This window comes from Oncorhynchus gorbuscha, linkage group LG21, assembly GCF_021184085.1.
Source record: "Oncorhynchus gorbuscha isolate QuinsamMale2020 ecotype Even-year linkage group LG21, OgorEven_v1.0, whole genome shotgun sequence".
Lineage (NCBI taxonomy): Eukaryota > Metazoa > Chordata > Actinopteri > Salmoniformes > Salmonidae > Oncorhynchus > Oncorhynchus gorbuscha.
Window position 1 is genome coordinate 6,122,876 of NC_060193.1, and position 25,000 is coordinate 6,147,875.

Genomic DNA, 25,000 nt, shown 5'->3' on the forward strand with positions numbered 1-25,000 from the left:
AAAACCTATTTCTCCTCCTCTCCTCTCTACTCCCTCTCTCTACTCCATCTCTCTACTCCCTCCCTCTCTCTACTCTTCTCTCTACTCCATCTCTCTACTCCCTCCCTCTCTACTCCATCTCTCTACTCCATCTCTCTACTCCCTCCCTCTCTCTACTCCCTCTCTCTACTCCATCTCTCTACTCCATCTCTACTCCCTCCCTCTCTCTACTCCATCTCTCTACTCCATCTCGCTACTCCTCTGCAGTGATTTCCAATATCAAATCATCTCCTTCCAAACTAGTATCAGTGTTCACATGAATCACTGTGACAACCCCAGTCAGTGGAGAGTTGACCACAGTCTCCATCTTCATAGCTGACAGAACACAAAGCGGCTGACCCTTCTCCACCTTCTGACCGGGCTCAACTTTGACCTCGATGACCTTTCCGGGCATGGGTGCCCCCACCTGACCTCGGACGGACTTCAGAGCCTTAGGGTGGAACTTCATCTCCTGTAGAAGGGGAGGTGGGGAGAAAAATCAATCAATCATCTATCAATCATCTCCTGTAAAGGGGGAGGTGGGTAGAACAATCAATCAATCATCTATCAATCATCTATCAATCATCAATCAATCATCAATCAATCATCTATCAATCATCTATCAATCATCTATCAATCATCTATCAATCATCAATCAATCATCAATCAATCATCTATCAATCATCAATCAATCATCAATCAATCATCTATCAATCATCTCCTGTAAAGGGGGAGGTGGGTAGAACAATCAATCAATCATCTATCAATCATCTATCAATCATCAATCAATCATCAATCAATCATCTCCTGTAAAGGGGGAGGTGGGTAGAACAATCAATCAATCAATCATCTATCAATCATCAATCAATCATCAATCAATCATCAATCAATCATCTCCTGTAAAGGGGGAGGTGGGTAGAACAATCAATCAATCATCTATCAATCATCTATCAATCATCAATCAATCATCAATCAATCATCTCCTGTAAAGGGGGAGGTGGGTAGAACAATCAATCAATCATCTATCAATCATCGATCAATCATCAATCAATCATCAATCAATCATCTCCTGTAGATGGGGAGGTGGGTAGAACAATCAATCAATCAATCATCTATCAATCATCAATCAATCATCAATCAATCATCAATCAATCATCTCCTGTAAAGGGGGAGGTGGGTAGAACAATCAATCAATCATCTATCAATCATCAATCAATCATCAATCAATCATCAATCAATCATCTCCTGTAGATGGGGAGGTGGGTAGAACAATCAATCAATCAATCATCTATCAATCATCAATCAATCATCAATCAATCATCAATCAATCATCTCCTGTAAAGGGGGAGGTGGGTAGAACAATCAATCAATCATCTATCAATCATCTATCAATCATCTGTCAATTTGGGATCAATCATCTATCAATCATCTCCTGTAGATGGGGAGGTGGGGAGAACAATCAATCAATCATCTATCAATCATCTATCAATCATCAATCAATCATCTCCTGTAAAGGGGGAGGTGGGTAGAACAATCAATCAATCATCTATCAATCATCTATCAATCATCAATCAATCATCTATCAATCATCTATCAATCATCTCCTGTAGATGGGGAGGTGGGTAGAACAATCAATCAATCATCTATCAATCATCTATCAATCATCAATCAATCATCAATCAATCATCAATCAATCATCTCCTGTAAAGGGGGAGGTGGGTAGAACAATCAATCAATCATCTATCAATCATCAATCAATCATCAATCAATCATCTCCTGTAAAGGGGGAGGTGGGTAGAACAATCAATCAATCATCTATCAATCATCAATCAATCATCAATCAATCATCTATCAATCATCAATCAATCATCTATCAATCATCTCCTGTAGATGGGGAGGTGGGTAGAACAATCAATCAATCATCTATCAATCATCAATCAATCATCAATCAATCATCAATCAATCATCAATCAATCATCTCCTGTAAAGGGGGAGGTGGGTAGAACAATCAATCAATCAGCTATCAATCATCAATCAATCATCAATCAATCATCTATCAATCATCAATCAATCATCTATCAATCATCTCCTGTAGATGGGGAGGTGGGTAGAACAATCAATCTATCATCAATCAATCATCAATCAATCATCAATCAATCATCTATCAATCATCTCCTGTAGATGGGGAGGTGGGTAGAACAATCAATCTATCATCAATCAATCATCAATCAATCATCAATCAATGGTCCTTCTGTAGCTCAGTTGGTAGAGCATGGTGCTTGTAACGCCAGGGTAGTGGGTTCGATCCCCGGGACCACCCATACATAGAATGTATGCACACATGACTGTAAGTCGCTTTGGATAAAAGCGTCTGCTAAATGGCATATATTATTATTATTATTATCTATCAATCATCTCCTGTAGATGGGGAGGTGGGTAGAACAATCAATCAATCATCAATCAATCATCAATCAATCATCAATCAATCATCAATCAATCATCAATCAATCATCTCCTGTAAAGGGGGAGGTGGGTAGAACAATCAATCAATCATCTATCAATCATCAATCAATCATCAATCAATCATCTATCAATCATCTCCTGTAGATGGGGAGGTGGGTAGAACAATCAATCAATCATCTATCAATCATCAATCAATCATCAATCAATCATCTATCAATCATCAATCAATCATCTATCAATCATCTCCTGTAGATGGGGAGGTGGGGAGAACAATCAATCAATCATCTATCAATCATCAATCAATCATCAATCAATCATCTCCTGTAGATGGGGAGGTGGGTAGAACAATCAATCAATCATCTATCAATCATCTATCAATCATCTCCAGTAGAAGGGGAGGTGGGGAGAAAAATGAATCAATCGTCAATCAATCATCTATCAATCATCTATCAATCATCTCCAGTAGAAGGGGAGGTGGGGAGAAAAATGAATCAATCGTCAATCAATCAATCATCAAGGATTTGATGGATCGATAAGATCCTAGGTGTCTTTGCTCTTCAACAGTGAGACCTAGATTGATGTTATGAGGATATGAATGAAGAGAGCCTGCTAACAGCAATGCTCCCGTCCCATTGAGATCACACGTTAACAGTCCAGTCCGGTCCAGTCTGGTCCAGTCCAGTCCAGTCTGTCCAGTCCAGTCCAGTCCAGTCAGTCCAGTCCAGTCCAGTCCAGTCCAGTCCAGTCTGTCCAGTCTGTCCAGTCCGGTCTAGTCCAGTCCTGGTAACAGCAATGCTCCCGTCCCATTGAGATCACATATTCACAGTCCAGTCCGGTCCAGTCCAGTCCAGTCCAGTCCAGTCTGTCCAGTCCGGTCTAGTCCAGTCCTGGTAACAGCAATGCTCCCGTCCCATTGAGATCACACGTTAACAGTCCAGTCCAGTCTGTCCAGTCCGGTCCAGTCCAGTCCTGGTAACAGCAATGCTCCCGTCCCATTGAGATCACATATTCACAGTCCAGTCCGGTCCAGTCCAGTCCAGTCCAGTCCAGTCCAGTCCAGTCTGTCCAGTCCGGTCTAGTCCAGTCCTGGTAACAGCAATGCTCCCGTCCCATTGAGATCACACGTTAACAGTCCAGTCCAGTCTGTCCAGTCCGGTCCAGTCCAGTCCTGGTAACAGCAATGCTCCCTTCCCATTGAGATCACATATTCACAGTCCGGTCCAGTCCAGTCCAGTCCGGTCCAGTCCGGTCCAGTCCAGTACAGTCCAGTCTGTCCAGTCCAGTCCAGTCCTGGTAACAGCATTTCTCCATTCACCTTGAGATCACACATTCACAGTCCAGTCCAGTCCGGTCCAGTCCAGTCCAGTTCGGTCCAGTCCGTTCCAGTCCAGTCCGGTCCAGTCCAGTCCAGTCCGGTCTGGTCCAGTCCAGTCCAGTCCAGTCCAGTCCGGTCCAGTCCGGTCGTCCGGTCCAGTCCAGTCCAGTCCGGTCCAGTCCGGTCCAGTCCAGTCCAGTCCGGTCCAGTCCAGTCCAGTCCAGTCTAGTCCAGTCCAGTTTTTAACCTTCAATCCGTCCATTAATTAACCAATAAATCAGACGTACCTTCATGGCCACATTATCTTTGACCAGGACGGACCGCAGTTGACCGTTGAGCTCAAAGAAGACTCCTCTCTGACCTGTCTTATTCAAGTCTCCCACCGCTAGGGCCTTGATGTGTAACGTCTTCCCTCTCTCTATCTCCACCTGGGAGGGAAAGGGAGAGGGGGATGGAGAGAAAGAGGAGAGGGGGAGAGATGTAGAGAGAGAGAGAGAGAGCTGTAATGTAAAGTAGCTATTTTCAGTCCTCTGTATGTCGTAAATAAATCTGTACTGTCTTCAGAATCACTCTATCCTCTGTGCATGCATGCGTGATTTCAGTGACTATTCCAGTCTATTTTAGTCAGGGGTTTGAACTGTTTCATGGAACAGAACAGAAAACTGGAAAAAATTATATTTTTCGAGGAACAGAAACAAAACCAGGAATGAAAGTGACCTATATTGTTCCTGAACAGAACCGCTATTTTAAAAACATGGTATTCCAGATTAACATGGGGATTCCGGATTAATATGGAATTTGGGATTCCGGATTAATATGGAATTTGGAATTCTGGATTAGTATGGGATTCCGCATTTCTTGCTTATTCCCTTCTGATTCTGGGAATTTTCCGACCGGAATTTGGGGAAAACCCGAGAATTTGCAAATCAAAGGAAGTCTCAAGGTATTACTTGCCTGAGGTACCAGGTACCTTTACTCCACACACAGAGAGGCATACAAAGCTCTCCCTCACCCTCCATTTCGCAAATCTGACCATAATTCTATCCCCCTGATTCCTGCTTAAAAGCAAACACTAAAGCAGGAAGTATCAGTGACTCAGTCAATAAAAAAAGTGGTCAGATGAAGCAGATGCTAAGCTACAGGACTGTTTTCTAGCACAGATTGGAATATGTTCCCAGGGTTCTTCCGATGGCATTGAGTAGTACACCACATCAGTCACTGGCTTTATCAATAAGTGCATCGATGATGTCGTCCCCACAGTGACTGTACGTACATACCCCAACCAGAAGCCATTGTCACGCCCTGACCGTAGAGAGCTTTATATGTCTCTATTTTGGTTTGGTCAGGGTGTGATTTGGGTGGGCATTCTATGTCCCTTTTTCTATGATCTGTATTTCTATGTCTTTGGCCGGGTTGTGGTTCTCAATAAGAGGCAGCTGTCGATCGTTGTCCCTGACTGAGAACCATACTTAGGTAGCCTTTTTTCCCATCTGTATTTGTGGGTCCAGCACGCTGCGCTTTAGTCCCCTGTTTCCACCTTAGACGATCGTGACTCGTCCCCACAGTGACTGTACGTACATACCCCAACCAGAAGCCATGGATTACAGGCAACATCCCCACTGAGCTAAAGGGTAGAGCTCCCGCTTTCAAGGAGCGGGACTCTAACCCAGAAGCTTATACGAAATCCCGCTATGCCCTCTGACGAAACATCAAACAGGAAAAGCGTAAATACAGGGCTATGATTGAATCATACTACACCGGCTCCGACACTCGACGGATGTGGCAGGGCTCACAAAACTATTACAGACTACAAAGGGAAGCACAGCCACTAGCTGCACAGTGACACGAGCTAAATTCCTTCTATGCTCGCTTCGAGGCAAGAAACAATGAAACATGAATGAGATCATCAGCTGTTCCGGATGACTGTGTGATCACGTTCTCCACAGCCGATGTGAGAAATACCTTTATACACAGGTCAATATTCACAAGGCCGCATAGCCAGACGGGCGGCAGGGTAGCCTAGTGGTTAGAGCATTGGACTAGTAACCGGAAGGTTGCAAGTTCAAATCCCTGAGCTGACAAGGTACAAAATCTGTCGTTCTGCCCCTGAACAGGCAGTTAACCCACTGTTCCTAGGCCGTCATTGAAAATAAGAATTTGTTCTTAACTGACTTGCCTAGTTAAATAAAGGTGTAATTACCAGGATGTTTACTCCGAACATGAGCTGATCAATTGTCCGGTGTCTTCACTGACATTTTCAACTTGTTCCTGTTTGAGTATGTAATACATGTTTCAAGCAGATCACCATAGTCCCTGTGCCCAAGAACACGAAGGTAACCTGCTGTCAAGGATCCCTCCAGAACTGTCAATACCTATTCCCAGTATTTAGTAATTGTCCTGTCGATTATTGTTCCCATGTCTGTTGGTGGTGTGAGCACCTATGCGTTGGTGCCTATAGGGAGAAGGTCAGAGACCTGGCTGTATGATCTCTCAATGTGATCAAGAGAAAGGAGATGATTGTGGACTACAGGAAAGGAGGAGCCCCCATTCTCATCGAAGGGCTGTAGTGGAGCAGCTTGAGGGCTTTGAGTTCCTTGGTGTCCACATCACCAACCAACTATAATGGTCCAAGCACACCAAGACAGTCGTGAAGAGGCCACGTCAAAACCTGCTCCCCATCAGGAGACTGAAAACAATTTGGCATGAGTCCTCAGATCCTCAAAAAGTTTTACAGTTGCACCACCGAGAGCATCCTGACGGGTTGCATCACCGCCTGGTACGGCAACTGCTCAGCCTTCAACCGCAAGGTGCTACCTCTGTAGTGCATACGGCCCAGTACATCTCTGGGACCAAGTTTCCTGCCATCCAGGACCTCTATACCAGGCGGTGTCAGAGGAAGGCCCTGAAAATTGTCAAAGACTCCAGCTGCCCTAGTCATAGACTGTTCTCTCTGCTACCGCACGGCAAGTGGTACCGGGCGCCAAGTCTAGGTCCAAAAGGCTTCTTAACAGCTTCCACCCCCAAGCCACAAGACTCCTGAACAGCTAAACAAAATGGCCACCCAGACTATTTGCATTGTCGTCGTCCCCCCCCTTCTTTTACACTGCTGCCCTCTCCGGCTATTATCTATGCGAAGTCACTTTAATTACTCTACCTACATATTACTGTCACGACTTCCGCCGAAGTTAGTCCCTCTCCTTGTTCGGGCGGTGTGTTCGGCGGTCGACGTCACCGACCTTCTAGCTATCGCTGATCCTCTTTTCACTTTCCATTGGTTTTGTCTTGTCTTCCATCACACCTGATTCCAATCCCATCAATTACATGTTGTGTATTTAACCCTCTGTTTCCCCGCATGTCTTTGTTTGTTGTTTGTTGTATGTGTTGGTGATAGTCATGTTCCTGTGTGAGACGGGTTTTGCACCCTCATATTTTATTTAGTATATTTTGGTTTTTGGTGTTTTTGACTACTTTATTAATATACATCATATCTGTTTATACCAAGTTCATTCTCCAGCGCCTGTCTTCCCAACCACCAACACGCACCCCCGTACAATTATCACAATTACCTCAACTAACCGGTGCCCCCTTACATTGACTCTGTACCGGTACCCCCTGTATATAGCCTCCACATTAACTCTGTACCGGTACCCCCTGTATATAGCCTCCACATTAACTCTGTACCGGTACCCGCTGTATATAGCCTCCACATTGATTCTGTACTGGTACCCCCTGTATATAGCCTCCAAATTGACTCTGTACCGGTACCCCCTGTATATAGCCTCCAAATTGACTCTGTACCGGTACCCCCTGTATATAGCCTCCACATTGGCTCTGTATCGGTACCCCCTGTATGTAGCCTCCACATTGACTCTGTACCGTAATACCCTGTATATAGACTCCTCATTGACTCTGTACCCCCTGTATATAGCCTCCACAATGACTCTGTACCGTAATACCCTGTATATAGCGTCCACATTGACTCTGTACCGTAATACCCTGTATATAGCCGCCACATTGACTCTGTACCGTAATACCCTGTATATAGTCTCCACATTAACTCTGTACCCCCTGTATATAGCCTCCACAATGACTCTGTACAGATACCCCCTGTATATAGCCTCCACATTGACTCTGTACCGGTACCCCTGTATATAGCCTCCACATTGACTCTGTACCGGTACGCCCTGTATATAGCCTCCACATTAACTCTGTACCAGTACCCCCTGTATATAGCCTCCATATTGACTCTGTACCAGTACCCCCTGTATATAGCCTCCACATTGACTCTGTACCGTAACACCCTGTATATAGCCTCCACATTGACTCTGTACCGGTACCCCCTGTATATAGCCTCCACATTGACTCTGTACCAGTACCCCCTGTATATAGTCTCGACATTAACTCTGTACCGGTACCCCCTGTATATAGCCTCCACATTGACTATGTACCGTAACACCCTGTATATAGCCTCCACATTGACTCTGTACCGTAACACCCTGTATATAGCCTCCACATTGACTCTGTACCGTAACACCCTGTATATAGCCTCCACATTGACTCTGTACCAGTACCCCCTGTATATAGTCTCGACATTAACTCTGTACCGGTACCCCCTGTATATAGCCTCCACATTGACTATGTACCGTAACACCCTGTATATAGCCTCCACATTGACTCTGTACCGTAACACCCTGTATATAGCCTCCACATTGACTCTGTACCGTAATACCCTGTATATAGTCTAGTGATATGTTGCTATAGGCGACATGGCTGTCCTACTGTTAGTCCGTCTCCCCTGTAGCTAGTGGTATGTTGCTATAGGCGACATGGCTGTCCTACTGTTAGTCCATCTCCCCTGTAGCTAGTGGTATGTTGCTATAGGCGACATGGTTGTCGTATTGTAGGTCCATCTCCCCTGTAGCTAGTGGTATGTTGCTATAGGCGACATGGTTGTCGTATTGTAGGTCCATCTCCCCTGTAGAGACAGGGAGCGCCATAATTCATTGGACAGTTACCATGTTTTTGTTATTTTGGTTCTGTACTCGAGCACTTTGAGTTTGAAAGGATACCTTGACAACGCGGGTGAAGTGCAGACTGTCATCTTTAATTTGAGGGTATTTTCATTCATATCAGATGAACCGTTTAGAAATGACAGCACCGTTTGTACATGTCCCCCCCCATTTTAAGGTACTACTTTGTTGAATTGGCTTCTCAGATCCGTGTCGTGGGACAGGTGTATTCATTTGTGTCGTTAGTGAATGCAGGAGAGCTGTTGATGAATAGTATTGATTCTAGACTTTGCTGTTGCCTCTGGAGGTTGTTGTTGGGGGGTGACAACATGAGGAAGACAGCAGTGTCGATGCAAATGAAGCTGGCCGTCATAAGGCTCAGAAATGAAAATCAACCAATCAGGAACATTTCAAAACCCCTGGGCCCAAGTCAACAGTTTGGTTCATCATTAGCAAGAAAACAACAACCGGTGAACTCAACTATGTCAAAAGACCCGGTAGACTGAGGAAGACCACTGTAGTGGATGACCGGAGACTCCTCTCTGTGGTGAAGAAACCCCCCCTGACAACTATGTCAAAAGACCCGGTAGACTGAGGAAGACCACTGTAGTGGATGACCGGAGACTCCTCTCTGTGGTGAAGAAAACCCCCCCTGACAACTATGTCAAAAGACCCGGTAGACTGAGGAAGACCACTGTAGTGGATGACCGGAGACTACTCTCTGTGGTGAAGAAACCCCCCCCCTGACAACAGCCCAACAGATCAGAAACACTCTCCTGGATGCAGATGCAGACCATACGTAGAAGACCACGCCAGCAGGACGACAGAGGGTACAAACCACTGATAAACCTGAACTACGTAGAAGACCACGCCAGCAGGACGACAAACCACTGATAAACCTAAACAACCGAAAGAATAGATTACAGTTTGATAAAAAATGTGCCTAAAAGAGCCCCAAGGGTTCTGGGAAAAAAAAGTATTTTGGACAGATGAGACAAATATTAACATGTACCAGAGCGATTGGAAAGCGGAAAGTGTGGAGAGAAAAAATAGACATGCGAATGATCCAAAGCATATCACCTCATCCGTGAAACATGGTGGAGGGGGAAAGCATATCACCTCATCCGTGAAACATGGTGGAGGGGGAAAGCATATCACCTCATCCGTGAAACATGGTGGAGGGGGAAAGCATATCACCTCATCCGTGAAACATGGTGGAGGGGGAAAGCATATCACCTCATCCGTGAAACATGGTGGAGGGGGAAAGCATATCACCTCATCCGTGAAACATGGTGGAGGGGGAAAGCATATCACCTCATCCGTGAAACATGGTGGAGGGGGAAAGCATATCACCTCATCCGTGAAACATGGTGGAGGGGGAAAGCATATCACCTCATCCGTGAAACATGGTGGAGGGGGAAAGCATATCACCTCATCCGTGAAACATGGTGGAAGGGGAAAGCATATCACCTCATCCGTGAAACATGGTGGAGGGGGAAAGCATATCACCTCATCCGTGAAACATGGTGGAGGGGGAAAGCATATCACCTCATCTGTGAAACATGGTGGAGGGGGAATGATCCAAAGCATATCACCTCATCTGTGAAACATGGTGGAGGGGGTGTTATGGCTTGGGCCTGTAATGGCTGCCAGTGGAACAGGCTCACTTGTCTCCATCGATGACGTGACTTTAAAAAATATATATATTTTACCTTTATTTAACTAGGCAAGTCAGTTAAGAACAAATTCTTATTTTCAATGACGGCCTAGGAACAGTGGGTTCAGGGGAACAGCCTGTTCAGGGGCAGAACGACAGATTTGAACTTGCAACCTTCTGGTTACTAGTCCAACACTCTAACCACTAGGCTACCCTGCCGCCCCTGCAGAATGCAGACAGAATTGAATTATGAAGTCTACAGAAGTATTTTATCTGCTCAGGTAAAACCAAATGTCTCCAAACTCATTGGACGGCACTTCATCATGCAACAAGACGATGACCCTAAACATACTGCTAGAGCAACGAGCAACAAAGGGGTATTGATGGCCAAAAAGTGGAAAAATGGCCGAGTCAATCACCGGATCTGAATCCAATTGAAAATGCATTTTACATGCTGAAGAGGAGACTGGAGGCAATAACTCCCCAAAACAAGCAGGAACTGATGATCGCTGCAGTAGAGGCCTGGCAGTAGAGGCCTGGCAGTAGAGGCCTGGCAGTAGAGGCCTGGCAGTAGAGGCCTGGCAGTAGAGGCCTGGCAGTAGAGGCCTGGCAGTAGAGGCCTGGCAGTAGAGGCCTGGCAGAACATCACCATGAGGAAGATACCCAGCGTCTGGTGATGTCGATGCATCACAGACTTCAAGCAGTCATTGCATGCAAAGGATACGTGACCATATATTTAACAATGATTACTTTATTCAACATTATGTTTAACTGTCCAGTGAATTATGGTGTTCACTGGATCTGTATGTTGCTATGGGCAACATGGCTGGCATACTGTTCATCATCTATACACTATTCTCAGGATTCATTTTCTATTCTAGTATTTATTATTCTATTTTTGTCTCATACGGTGTGACTGGTCTATATTTCTGTCTGTCGCTATGTCTCTGTCTATGTATCTGTCTCTATGTCTCTGATCTCTATGTCTCTGATCTCTATGTCTCTAATCTCTATGTCTCTAATCTCTATGTCTCTAATCTCTATGTCTCTGTCTATGTATCTGTCTATGTATCTGTCTCTATGTCTCTAATCTCTATGTCTCTGTCTCTAATCTCTATGTATCTAATCTCTATGTCTCTGTCTCTAATCTCTATGTCTTTGATCTCAATGTCTCTAATCTCTAATCTCTATGTCTCTGTCTCTAATCTCTATGTCTTTGATCTCAATGTCTCTGATCTCTATGTCTCTGTCTATGTATCTGTCTCTGTCTCTGATCTCTATGTCTCTAATCTCTATGTCTCTGTCTCTAATCTCTATGTCTCTGTCTCTATGTCTCTGATCTCTATGTCTCTGATCTCTGATCTCTATGTCTCTGATCTCTATGTCTCTGATCTCTGATCTCTATGTCTCTGTCTCTATGTCTCTGATCTCTATGTCTCTGATCTCTGATCTCTATGTCTCTGATCTCTATGTCTCTGTCTCTAATCTCTATGTCTCTGTCTATAATCTCTATGTTTCTGATCTCAATGTCTCTAATCTCTATGTCTCTGTCTCTCTGTCTCTATGTATCGATCTCTATGTCTCTGATCTCTAGGTCTCTATGTCTCTGATCTCTAGGTCTCTATGTCTCTGATCTCTATGTCTCTAATCTCTGTCTCTGTGTCTCTGATCTCTATGTCTCTGTCTCTAATCTCTATGTCTCTGATCTCAATGTCTCTAATCTCTATGTCTCTGTCTCTCTGTCTCTATGTATCGATCTCTATGTCTCTGATCTCTGTCTCTAATCTCTATGTCTCTATGTCTCTAATCTCTATGTCTCTAATCTCTATGTCTCTATGTCTCTGATCTCTATGTCTCTGTCTCTATGTATTGGTCTCTATGTCTCTGATCTCTAGGTCTCTATGTCTCTATGTCTCTGATCTCTATGTCTCTATGTCTCTGGCTGCATGTCTCTGTCTGCATGTCTCTGGCTGCATGTCTCTGTCTGTATGTCTCTGTCTGTATGTCTCTGTCTGTATGTCTCTGTCTGTATGTCTCTGTCTGTATGTCTCTGTCTGTATGTATCTGTCTCTATGTCTCTGATCTCTATGTCTCTGTCTCTATGTCTCTGTCTGTATGTGTCTCTGTCTGTATGTCTCTGATCTCTATGTCTCGGATCTCTATGTCTATATGTCTCTGTCTGTATGTCTCTGTCTGTATATCTGTGTCTGTCATGTCTCTGTCTGTATGTCTCTGTCTCTATGTCTGTGTCTGTATGTCTCTGTCTCTGCATGTCCCTGATCTCATGTCTCTGTCTGTATGTCTCTGATCTCTATGTCTCTAAGTCTCTGTCTCTATGTCTCTGGTCTCTAAGTCTCTGTCTGTATTTCTCTGGTCTCTATGTCTCTGATCTCTATGTCTCTAATCTGTATGTCTCTGTCTGCATGTCTCTGTCTCTATGTCTCTGTCTGTATGTCTCTGTCTCTGTATGTCTCTGTCTCTATTTCTCTGTCTGTCTCTATGTGTCTCTGTCTGTATGTCTCTGATCTCTATGTCTCTGTCTGTATGTCTCTGTCTCTATGTCTCTGTCTGCATAAGTCTCTGTCTGTCTCTGTCTCTGGTCTCTATGTCTCTGTCTCTATGTCTCTGATCTCTAGGTCTCTATGTCTCTAATCTCTATGTCTCTGTCTCTATGTCTCTGGTCTCTATGTCTCTAATCTCTATGTCTCTAATCTCTATGTCTCTAATCTCTATGTCTCTAATCTCTATGTCTCTGGTCTCTAAGTCTCTGATCTCTAAGTCTCTGATCTCAATGTCTCTGATCTCTATGTCTCTGTCTCTCTGTCTCTATGTCTCCGTCTCTATGTCTCTGATCTCTATGTCTCTGATCTCTATGTCTCTGATCTCTATGTCTCTATGTCTCTGATCTCTATGTCTCTGTCTCTCTGTCTCTATGTATCGGTCTCTATGTCTCTGATCTCTATGTCTCTGATCTCTATGTATTGGTCTCTATGTCTCTGATCTCTATGTCTCTATGTCTCTAATCTCTATGTCTCTAATCTCTATGTCTCTGTCTCTATGTATTGGTCTCTATGTCTCTGATCTCTAGGTCTCTATGTCTCTGATCTCTATGTCTCTGATCTCTATGTCTCTGATCTCTATGTATCTGGTCTGTATGTCTCTGTCTCTATGTCTCTGTCTCTAATCTATATGTCTCTATGTCTCTGTCTGTATGTCTCTATGTCTCTGTCTCTATGTATCTGTCTCTATGTCTCTGATCTCTATGTCTCTGATCTCTATGTCTCTGATCTCTATGTCTCTGATCTCTATGTCTGTATGTCTCTATATCTGTGTCTGCATGTCTCTGTCTGTATGTCAATTCAGATCCCTCCAACTTGAGGAGGGCATATGAGGTATGCGGTCAGCTGTATGGCTGGCTCAGAGAAGAGGACGCCCCTGCCTTGCACAGTCCTGTGGGACATCTTAATTGGGCATGGGACACAAGCTAAGGCTTGATCACCCTTTAGCTGGCCACCTTTGATGAGGGTGTTTAGTGATTAAAGGCCGAAACACCCACTGATTCGAAGGCACACTACTGAGGATGTGTCCCAAAATTGACATCTTACCCCAGTCTAAGAAATAAACCTCCCATGCCACTCTGTCAACATCACGGCAAATCTCATGCGAGTGCATTCCATCTATTGGCACAATGGACAGTTTTTAACATCTCGTCCCGTGTTTTATGATTCTGATTATCTGGACCAGTCCAGTGACTGCTGTGAAAGGACAGCTGACAACATAGGAAAGTCTGTGTGACAGCTTGGAGAGACAGCTGACCGGAGGGAATAGACCCCACTGGGGCTGTCATGGGTTAGCTACCCATGTTGGCAGTCTCCGACGCTGTTTCAGTATGTTGGAGACACCCGCTAAGTGCTACTGAAAGTCAACAAAGGAACATACCCCTAGAGCCTGCGAGAGCTGGGGCGCAAGATGGCTCAACGACTGATCACACGGTTACGGACCCAGGAACGGAAACGACTACGAGTAGGAACACAGCACATGAGACAACCATAACAGCAGCAGGACACACACTTCAGGTGTGCAGCTGTGGTTGGGAGAGAGTAACATCGGCAAGGGGTTAAGGATCCATCAAGGGAGGAAAAGGTGCTTGTTAGAGAAGCAGAGACAGGGACCTCGCATTGACCAGTACTTCTTACGAAGCAGCCAGTCAAATCAGTCGAATGAAGCACAGCGACGGGACGCAAACCAAAGTTCGCAGAGCATCAGCACCCCTGTAACTGAGGAGGATAACACAAGCACAGAAATGCCGGTGGATGAACTTACCCAACCACAGAGACCTCTAAAAGAGGAAAAGATCAAAGGGCACAGACCGAGTGTGAAGTGGCCCAAAGCCGTTGAAAAGAGAGAGTGGGAAACAATCAACAACGACCTGACAAAAATCTTGGAACAACAGGTAGGAAAAGCAGAGAAAAAGCTTGAAAGGATGGGAGACATTATCTACCACTACGGAGAAGAGCGCTTTGGCGTAAACGAAAGGAGAAGTGGCAAGACACCTCCCGCGCCAGCCAAATCTAGGAGACAGCAGGAGATCGAGATACTTGTCAGAGAGAGAAGGCAGCTGAGGAAGCAGTGGAAGAAGGCCTCTGATGCAGAGAGAGAAGGTCTCATGCTACTCCAAGCAGACATTAAATGTCGGCTGGCAACCTTGCGAAGAGCGGAAAACTTAAGGAAACTTCGTAGGAAGAAGGAACACTCAAGAACACGGTTCTATAAAAACCCCTTTAAGTTTGTCAAAGATCTCTTCGCAAAGGAAAAGTGCGGAATCCTAAAAACTACAAAGCCTGAACTGGAAGAACATCTGGAAAAGGTCCACCAGGACATGAAAAGGCATGAGCAGATAATCATCCCACATGACATCCCACCTATTCAACCACCAGAATTCAATCTGGACACTGACCCTCCAAAATGGAGGGAAGTAGAGAACGTTGTCCGAAGAGCAAGAGCGGCCTCGGCTCCTGGGCCTAATGGAGTACCATACAAGCTCTACAAGAACGCCCGGATGTTCTACGCTTTCTTTGGAGGCTCATGAGGATAGTGTGGCAGAAGGAAATAATACCAAAGGCATGGCGAAGGGCTGGTGGTGTGCTAATCCCGAAAGAGAAGGATGCGACAGACATCAGTCAATTCCGACCAATCTCCCTTCTCAACGTCGAAGGGAAGATCTTTTCAGTATAATAGCACAGAGGCTGTCCACTTATCTGGAAAGGAACAAGTACATTGATACATCTGTACAGAAAGCAGGCATTCCTGGTTTCTCTGGTTGCCTGGAACATACTAGTATGATTTGGCACCAGATCCAAACAGCTAAGAAGGACAAGAGAGACCTCTATGTCATCTTCCTCGACTTGGCCAATGCCTTTGGCTCAGTTCCCCATGAACTCCTCTGGGAATCCTTCAACATTTTCCACGTACCAGAACCCATCACTACACTGGTAAAGGCCTATTTCCAAGACCTGCAATTGTGTTTCACAACACCTGACTTCACAACAACATGGCAGCGCTTGGAAGTAGGCATAATGGCAGGCTGTACAATTTCTCCTCTGGCCTTCACTATGGCCATGGAAGTCATCATCAGGGCATCGAGATGGGTGGTCGGTGGTGAGAGAACTAAGGAAGGGCTCCGTCTCCCACCTATCCGAGCATACATGGATGACATGACTACACTGACCACCACTGCAGCATGCACCAGGCGGCTACTTGCAAAACTGCAGGATAACATCAAGTGGGCACGGATGAAAATCAAGCCAAGCAAATCTCGAAGCATCTCCATAGTCAAGGGACAGCTTAAAGATGTGAGGTTCTGCATTGGAGATGACCCGATACCAACGGTGTCTGAGCAACCCATCAAGAGCCTGGGTAGATGGTACAACGAAAGCCTCCGGGATAAAGATCAAGTGCAGCAAGTAAGGCAGGACATCGCCGACGGTCTTGAGAACATCAACAAGACCCTACTGCCTGGGAGGCTCAAGCTCTGGTGCCTACAGTTTGGACTTCTCCCGGATAATGTGGCCACTCACCGTCTATGAGGTCCCAATAACAACAGTGGAGAAGATGGAGCGAACCATTACCTCATACGTGAAGAAATGGCTGGGTGTCCCACGATGCCTGAGTAACATCGGCCTCTATGGCAAAGGGGTCCTTGAACTACCTCTTACAAGTCTAACGGAGGAGTACAAGTGCTCTAAAGTAAGACTTCAGATGACATTGAAGGACTCCAAAGACCAGACCATTAGCAAGGCTGCACCTCCCCTACAAACTGGACGGAAATGGACATCATCCAATGCTGTGCAGCAAGCAACATCAGCCCTGAGACACCAAGACATTGTGGGGAATATCCAGCATGGAAGAGGAGGCTTTGGCCTGGCAGCAAGCAAACCAACGTTCCATAAGGCAACAACATCTGAACGCAGGAAGCTGGTGGTCGAGGAGGTGCGCAGACAGGAGGAGACTGCAAGAAGTGCAAAGGCTGTCTCTCTTGCTAAACAAGGGCAATGGACGCGGTGGGAAGGCCTGGAGAGGAGAAAGATCAACTGGAGTGAGCTTTGGCAAATGGAGGCAAGCAACATCAGCTTCATCATAAGAGCTGTTTATGATGTGCTTCCATCACCAAAAAATCTACATCAATGGTATGGCGAGGACTCGACCTGCCCCCTCTGCCCAGCTCCAGCGACTCTCAGGCATATAATGACAGGTTGCAAGACCAGCCTCTCACAAGGCCGCTACACCTGGAGGCACAATCAGGTCCTCAAGAGCCTGGCTGCAGCACTTGAGACCAAGAGGAGTGCAACCAATTCATTACCTCCAAAAACAAGCAATCCCGTCAAAACAACAACATTCATCCGGGAGGGACAGAAAAGGCCCAAGTATCCTCCTACAAAGCCAGAAACTGGACACCTAGCTATGGCCCGGGACTGGAAGATGCTTGTCGATATTGGCCAGCAACTCATTTTTCCACCTGAGATTGCTTCTACCAACCTTAGGCCAGACATGGTACTCTGGTCCCCTTCACGAAAGGCTGTGTACATCATAGAGCTCACAGTCCCGTGGGAAAACTCTGTTGAAGAGGCCTACGAACGTAAGAAACTGCGTTACACAGAGTTGGCAGCAGACGCAACTCAGCGTGGCTGGAATGCAAAAGTCTGGCCAGTTGAAGTGGGATGCAGAGGATTCGTGGCTTCTTCCATCATCAGGTTGCTGAAAGAACTTGGAATCCATGGACAGGCTCTGCGGCAGACCGTCAGAGCAGTTTCTCAAGCAGCTGAAAGAGGTAGCCAGTGGATCTGGATCAAACGGAAGGACCCTTGCTGGGCTATAACTTCATGACCCCTCACCCCCACCTGAGAACTCAATTCAGATCCCTCCAACTTGAGGAGGGCATATGAGGTATGCGGTCAGCTGTATGGCTGGCTCAGAGAAGAGGACGCCCCTGCCTTGCACAGTCCTGTGGGACATCTTAATTGGGCATGGGACACAAGCTAAGGCTTGATCACCCTTTAGCTGGCCACCTTTGATGAGGGTGTTTAGTGATTAAAGGCCGAAACACCCACTGATTCGAAGGCACACTACTGAGGATGTGTCCCAAAAATTGACATCTTACCCCAGTCTAAGAAATAAACCTCCCATGCCACTCTGTCAACATCACGGCAAATCTCATGCGAGTGCATTCCATCTATTGGCACAATGGACAGTTTTTAACATCTCGTCCCGTGTTTTATGATTCTCTGTCTGTATGTCTCTGTCTGTATGTCTCTGATCTCTATGTCTGTATGTCTCTGTCTGTATGTCTCTGTCTGTATATCTGTGTCTGCATGTCTCTGTCTGTATGTCTCTGTCTCTATGTCTGTGTCTGTATGCCTCTGTCTGCATGTCCCTGTCTGCATGTCTCTGTCTGTATGTCTCTGATCTCTATGTCTATATGTCTCTGTCTGTATGTCTCTGTCTGTATGTCTCTGTCTGTATGTCTCTGTCTGCATGTCTCTGTCTGCATGTCTCTGTCTGTATGTCTCTGTCTCTATGTCTCTGATCTCTATGTCTCTGATCTCTATGTCTCTATGTCTCTGTCTGCATGTCTCTGTCTGTATGTCTCTGTCTGTATGTCTCTGTCTGCATGTCTCTGTCTGTATGTCGCTGTCTGTATGTCTCTGTCTGTATGTCTATGTCTGTATGTCTATGTCTGTATGTCTCTGTCTGCATGTCTCTGTCTGCATGTCTCTGTCTGTATGTCTCTGTCTGTATGTCTCTGTCTGTATGTCTCTGTCTCTATGTCTCTGTCTCTATGTCTCTGATCTCTATGTCTCTGATCTCTATGTCTCTGATCTCTATGTCTCTTGTCTCTGTCTCTATGTCTCTGTCTCTATGTTTCTGTCTCTAGGTCTCTTTCTCTATGTCTCTGTCTCTATGTCTCTGTCTCTATGTCTCTGTCTGTATTTCTAATAAATAAAGATTCATTCTCAAAATAAGTTATTTTCTGTTCATGTAGAAAATGAAATAACATTTTCCTCATAACAAATAGAATGGACAAGGCTGTCGATAAAGTTGGTTCAAATAAATGTTTAAAGAGATGAACAGAAGTGGAAGTCAGTTAATCTGTTGTTCTGAAAATGTAATAAAATGGATGACATGGGTAACATGGGTAACATGGGTAACATCTGTAACATGGGTAACATGGGTAACATGGGTAACATCTGTAACATGGGTAACATGGGTAACATCTGTAACATGTGTAACATCTGTAACATGGGTAACATGGGTAACATGGGTAACATGGGTAACATGGATGACATGGGTAACATGGGTAACATCTGTAACATGGGTAACATGAGTAACATGGGTAACATCTGTAACATGTGTAACATCTGTAACATGGGTAACATGGGTAACATGGGTAACATGGGTAACATCTGTAACATGGATGACATGGGTAACATGGGTAACATGGGTAACATGGGTAACTTCCGTAACATGGATAACATGGGTAACATGGGTAACATCTGTAACATGGGTAACATCTGTAACATGGGTAACATCTGTAACATGAATAACATCTGTAACATGGGTAACATGGGTAACATCTGTAACATGGGTAACATGGGTAACATGGGTAACATCTGTAACATGGGTAACATGGGTAACATGGATGACATGGGTAACATGGGTAACATGGGTAACATGGGTAACATCTGTAACATGGGTAACATCTGTAACATGGGTAACATCTGTAACATGGGTAACATCTGTAACATCTGTAACATGGGTAACATGGGTAACATCTGTAACATGGGTAACATGGGTAACATGGGTAACATCTGTAACATGGGTAACATGGGTAACATCTGTAACATGGGTAACATCTGTAACATGGATGACATGGGTAACATGGGTAACATGGGTAACATCTGTAACATGGGTAACATCTGTAACATGGGTAACATGGGTAACATGGGTAACATGGGTAACATCTGTAACATCTGTAACATGGGTAACATCTGTGACATGGGTAACATGGGTAACATCTGTAACATGGGTAACATGGGTAACATCTGTAACATGGGTAACATCTGTAACATGGGTAACATCTGTAACGTGGATAACATGGGTAACATCTGTAACATGGGTAACATGGGTAACATGGGTAACATGGGTAACATCTGTAACATGGGTAACATCTGTAACATGGGTAACATGGGTAACATGGGTAACATCTGTAACATGGGTAACATGGGTAACATCTGTAACATGGGTAACATGGATAACATCTGTAACATGGATAACATGGGTAACATGGGTAACATGGGTAACATCTGTAACATGGATAACATGGGTAACATCTGTAACATGGATAACATGGGTAACATGGGTCACATCTGTAACATGGGTCACATCTGTAACATGGGTAACATGGGTAACATCTGTAACATGGATAACATGGGTAACATGGGTAACATGGGTCACATCTGTAACATGGGTAACATGGGTAACATGGATAACATGGGTAACATGTGTAACATGGGTAACATGGATAACATGGGTCACATCTGTAACATGGGTCACATCTGTAACATGGGTAACATGGATAACATGGGTAACATCTGTAACATGGGTCACATCTGTAACATGGGTAACATGGATAACATGGGTAACATGGATAACATGGGTAACATCTGTAACATGGGTAACATGGGTAACATGGGTAACATGGGTAACATGGGTAACATATGTAACGTGGGTAACATCTGTAACATGGGTAACATGGGTAACATTGGTAACATGGGTAACATTGGTAACAGGGGTAACATGGATTACATTGGTAACATGGATAACCCGGGTAACATCTGTAACATGGATTAACATGGGTAACATGGGTAACATTGGTAACATGGGTAACATTGGTAACATGGGTAACATGGGTAACAGGGGTAACATGGGTAACATTGGTAACATGGGTAACATGGGTAACATGGGTAACAGGTGTAACATGGGTAACATCTGTAACATGGGTAACATGGGTAACATCTGTAACATGGATTAACATGGGTAACATGGGTAACATTGGTAACATGGGTAACATTGGTAACATGGGTAACATGGGTAACAGGGGTAACATTGGTAACATGGGTAACATGGGTAACATTGGTAACATGGGTAACATGGGTAACAGGGGTAACATGGGTAACATCTGTAACATGGGTAACATGGGTAACATGGGTAACATGGGCAACATGGGTAACATCTGTAACATGGGTAACATCTGTAACATGGGTAACATGGGCAACATGGGTAACATCTGTAACATGGGTAACATCTGTAACATGGGTAACATGGATAACATCTGTAACATGGGTAACATCTGTAACATGGGTAACATCTGTAACATGGGTAACATCTGTAACATGGGTAACATGGGTAACATGGGTAACATCTGTAACATGGGTAACATGGGTAACATCTGTAACATGGGTAACATGGGTAACATGTGTAACATCTGTAACATGGGTAACATGGGTAACATGGGTAACATCTGTAAAAGGGGTAACATCTGTAACATGAGTAACATCTGTAACATGGGTAACATGGGTAACATGGGTAACATCTGTAAAAGGGGTAACATCTGTAACATGAGTAATATCTGTAACATGGGTAACATGGGTAACATCTGTAACATGGGTAACATCTGTAACATGGGTAACAGGGGTAACATCTGTAATATGGGTAACATCAGTAACATGGGTAACATCTGTAACATGGGTAACATGGGTAACATCTGTAACATGAGTAACATGGGTAACATCTGTAACATGGGTAACATCTGTAACATGGGCAACATCTGTAACATGGGTAACATGGGTAACATGGGTAACATGGGTAACATTGGTAACATGGGTAACATCTGTAACATTGGTAACATGGGTAACATCTGTAACATGGGTAACATGGGTAACATGGGTGAGATCTGTAACATGGGTAACATCTGTAACATGGGTAACATGGGTAACATCTGTAACATGGGTAACATGGGTAACATCTGTAACATGGGTAACATGGGTAACATCTGTAACATGGGTAACATGGGTAACATCTGTAACATGGGTAACATCTGTAACATGGGTAACATCTGTAACATGGGCAACATCTGTAACATGGGTAACGTGGGTAACATGGGTAGCATCTGTAACATGGGTAACATCTGTAACATGGGTAACATGGGTGAGATCTGTAACATGGGTAACATCTGTAACATGGGTAACATGGGTAACATGGGTGAGATCTGTAACATGGGTGACATCTGTAACATGGGTAACAGCGGTAACACGGGTGAGATCTGTAACATGGGTGACATCTGTAACATTGGTAACATGGGTAACATCTGTAACATGGGTAACATGGGTAACATGGGTGAGATCTGTAACATGGGTAACATCTGTAACATGGGTAACATGGGTAACATCTGTAACATGGGTAACATGGGTAACATCTGTAACATGGGTAACATGGGTAACATCTGTAACATGGGTAACATGGGTAACATCTGTAATATGGGTAACATCAGTAACATGGGTAACATCTGTAACATGGGCAACATCTGTAACATGGGTAACATGGGTAACATGGGTAACATGGGTAACATGGGTAACATTGGTAACATGGGTAACATCTGTAACATTGGTAACATGGGTAACATGGGTAACATCTGTAACATAGGTAACATGGGTAACATCTGTAACATGGGTAACATGGGTAACATGGGTAACATGGGTGACATCTGTAACATTGGTAACATGGGTAACATCTGTAACATGGGTAACATGGGTAACACGGGTGAGATCTGTAACATGGGTGACATCTGTAACATTGGTAACATGGGTAACATCTGCAACATGGGTAACATGGGTAACCAGGATCCCAGGACTGTCCCGAGGACACACTTCACATTTCCCACCCCAAAAAATAAAATGACAAGACCTGGGTAATTCCAACATTTCCCCCAATGTGACACTAATGCAATTCCACAATAGCACATTATCCCAGCAGGTTGTAGAAGCCTGTTTGCCTATTCAATTCACACTGAAGTCACCATTGATTTCAAAAGCACCCGAATGCAGTTTAAAACACTGTTAAATAAACCATATATATATATTTAAAAAAACAACGCCTATAAAATAACGTGTGTCTTTTTTTTTGGTAGCCACCAATGTTGACAGTCCTATGCATAATTCACTATGTTTTCTGACACAGACATGAAGTCGGTTTAAACAATTCATAGAGACATGAGGGAAAAGACTTTGTTATCATCCTGTCCCACTGAACCCCCCCCCCCAAAAAAAAAAAAAAATCCTAACTTTATTCTGTATTTCATAGGTGGCAATATCAAAGCACGTCTCCCACTTGTCAAAATACAGCTGTAACATTCCTCGCTTCTCTGCGCTCTGTCTCCTACTGTATGAGAGCTTCGGTAGAACAAACGCTATGACAGTAGATATGGATATTTTATACAACAGAGTTGATCCCCACGTTAATAAGATACCTTGATATTTAAAGTATTTCCTGTCTCCGTCTCCCCGTTTATTCACGAGCTGATCCGCCGTCTGTAGAATCATCAGAGACGGTGACAAATATAGGAGATATCCTGTAATTCGTTGAAGGATGTTATCTAGCAAAGCTTTAGCAGCTTTGGTCATTTGACTTTTGTTTGACTGCTGTTACAAAGAGACTATAGTCTATACTCCGGCTGCGCTCCGTGGGCCCTGTAAATACTCCGTGTCGAGATAGTCTTACTGAAACGCGCTGAATTAATTCAGGAACATAATAGCTCTCTGAATTTATGAACAGCCTGTTTCGCAATTGACAACAATGTAACTGATCAAAGATAGTTGCTCTATACTAAACTAAATATCAAGTTTAATCTGAAATCTTTCCATAGTGGAGCAGCCAAGCCGACAAGGTGGAGCAGCCTAGCCGACAAGGTGGAGAAGCCAAGCTGACAAGGTGGAGCAGCCGACAAGGTGGAGCAGCCGACAAGGTGGAGCAGCCAACAAGGTGGAGCAGCCAACAAGGTGGAGCAGCCGACAAGGTGGAGCAGCCAAGCCGACGAGGTGGTGCAGCCAAGCTGACGAGGTGGAGCAGCCAAGCTGACAAGGTGGAGCAGCCAACAAGGTGGAGCAGCCAACAAGGTGGAGCAGCCAACAAGGTGGAGCAGCCAACAAGGTGGAGCAGCCAACAAGGTGGAGCCGCCGGCAAGGTGGAGCAGCCGACAAGGTGGAGCAGCCAAGCTGACAAGGTGAAGCAGCCAAGCTGACAAGGTGGAGAAGCCGACAAGGTGACGCAGCCAAGCCAACAAGGTGACGCCCCTCTTATTTTGGGAGAACTCTGGCACTAAAAACATATCTTGGTTTTAATTAAAGTTAATTAAACTTTAAATGTTTATGCTTCTGATTTTTGTGGTATTTCCTGGCACTCTCAGGATAAATATGAATTATTAATACACATTATTATACCCTACAATACACCTCAAACTGCTCAGCTAGAAAAAAAGAGAGGGATGTACCAAAGATGCTTAAAAGAAACCAAGATATTACCACCAACCTGAAACTCCTCTGCTATCTTGGGCCCGTCCAAGAAGAGTCGTGTGCTGAGGCAGTCGACGGGACCGAAGCTACCTGTGAACTCCTTGTACTCCTGGAACACCTGAGAGACAGAGAGACAGAGAGAGACAGAGAGCGAGAGAGAGAGAGACAGAGAGAGATAGAGAGAAGAGAGAGGACACATAGAGAGGATACAGAGAGAGAACAGAGAGAGAACAGAGAGAATAGAGAGAGAACAGAGAGAGAACAGAGAGGACAGAGAGAGAACAGAGAGAGAACAGAGAGAATAGAGAGAGAACAGAGAGAGAACAGAGAGGACAGAGAGAGAACAGAGAGAACAGAGAGAGAGAATAGAGAGAGAACAGAGAGAGAACAGAGAGAGAACAGAGAGAGAACAGAG

General features: G+C 44.6%; 1 protein-coding gene across 3 annotated transcripts in view; it reads right to left on the minus strand.

The window, feature by feature from the left end:
- Window positions 1-164: 164 nt before the first annotated feature.
- Window positions 165-25,000, minus strand: part of LOC124008783 (pyruvate carboxylase, mitochondrial-like) — a 587,218-nt gene continuing 562,382 nt past the window's right edge. For 2 of the 3 annotated variants that reach the window (XM_046320329.1, XM_046320328.1), the window contains exons 28-30: window positions 24,602-24,703; window positions 4,084-4,224; window positions 165-490 (exon numbers count right to left, since the gene is read on the minus strand). In XM_046320329.1, coding sequence (XP_046176285.1) covers window positions 233-490; window positions 4,084-4,224; window positions 24,602-24,703 — 501 coding nt within the window. In that variant the 3' untranslated portion in view covers window positions 165-232. The remainder of the gene's footprint in view (window positions 491-4,083; window positions 4,225-24,601; window positions 24,704-25,000) is intronic. The other variant, XM_046320330.1, reaches the window with a different exon arrangement.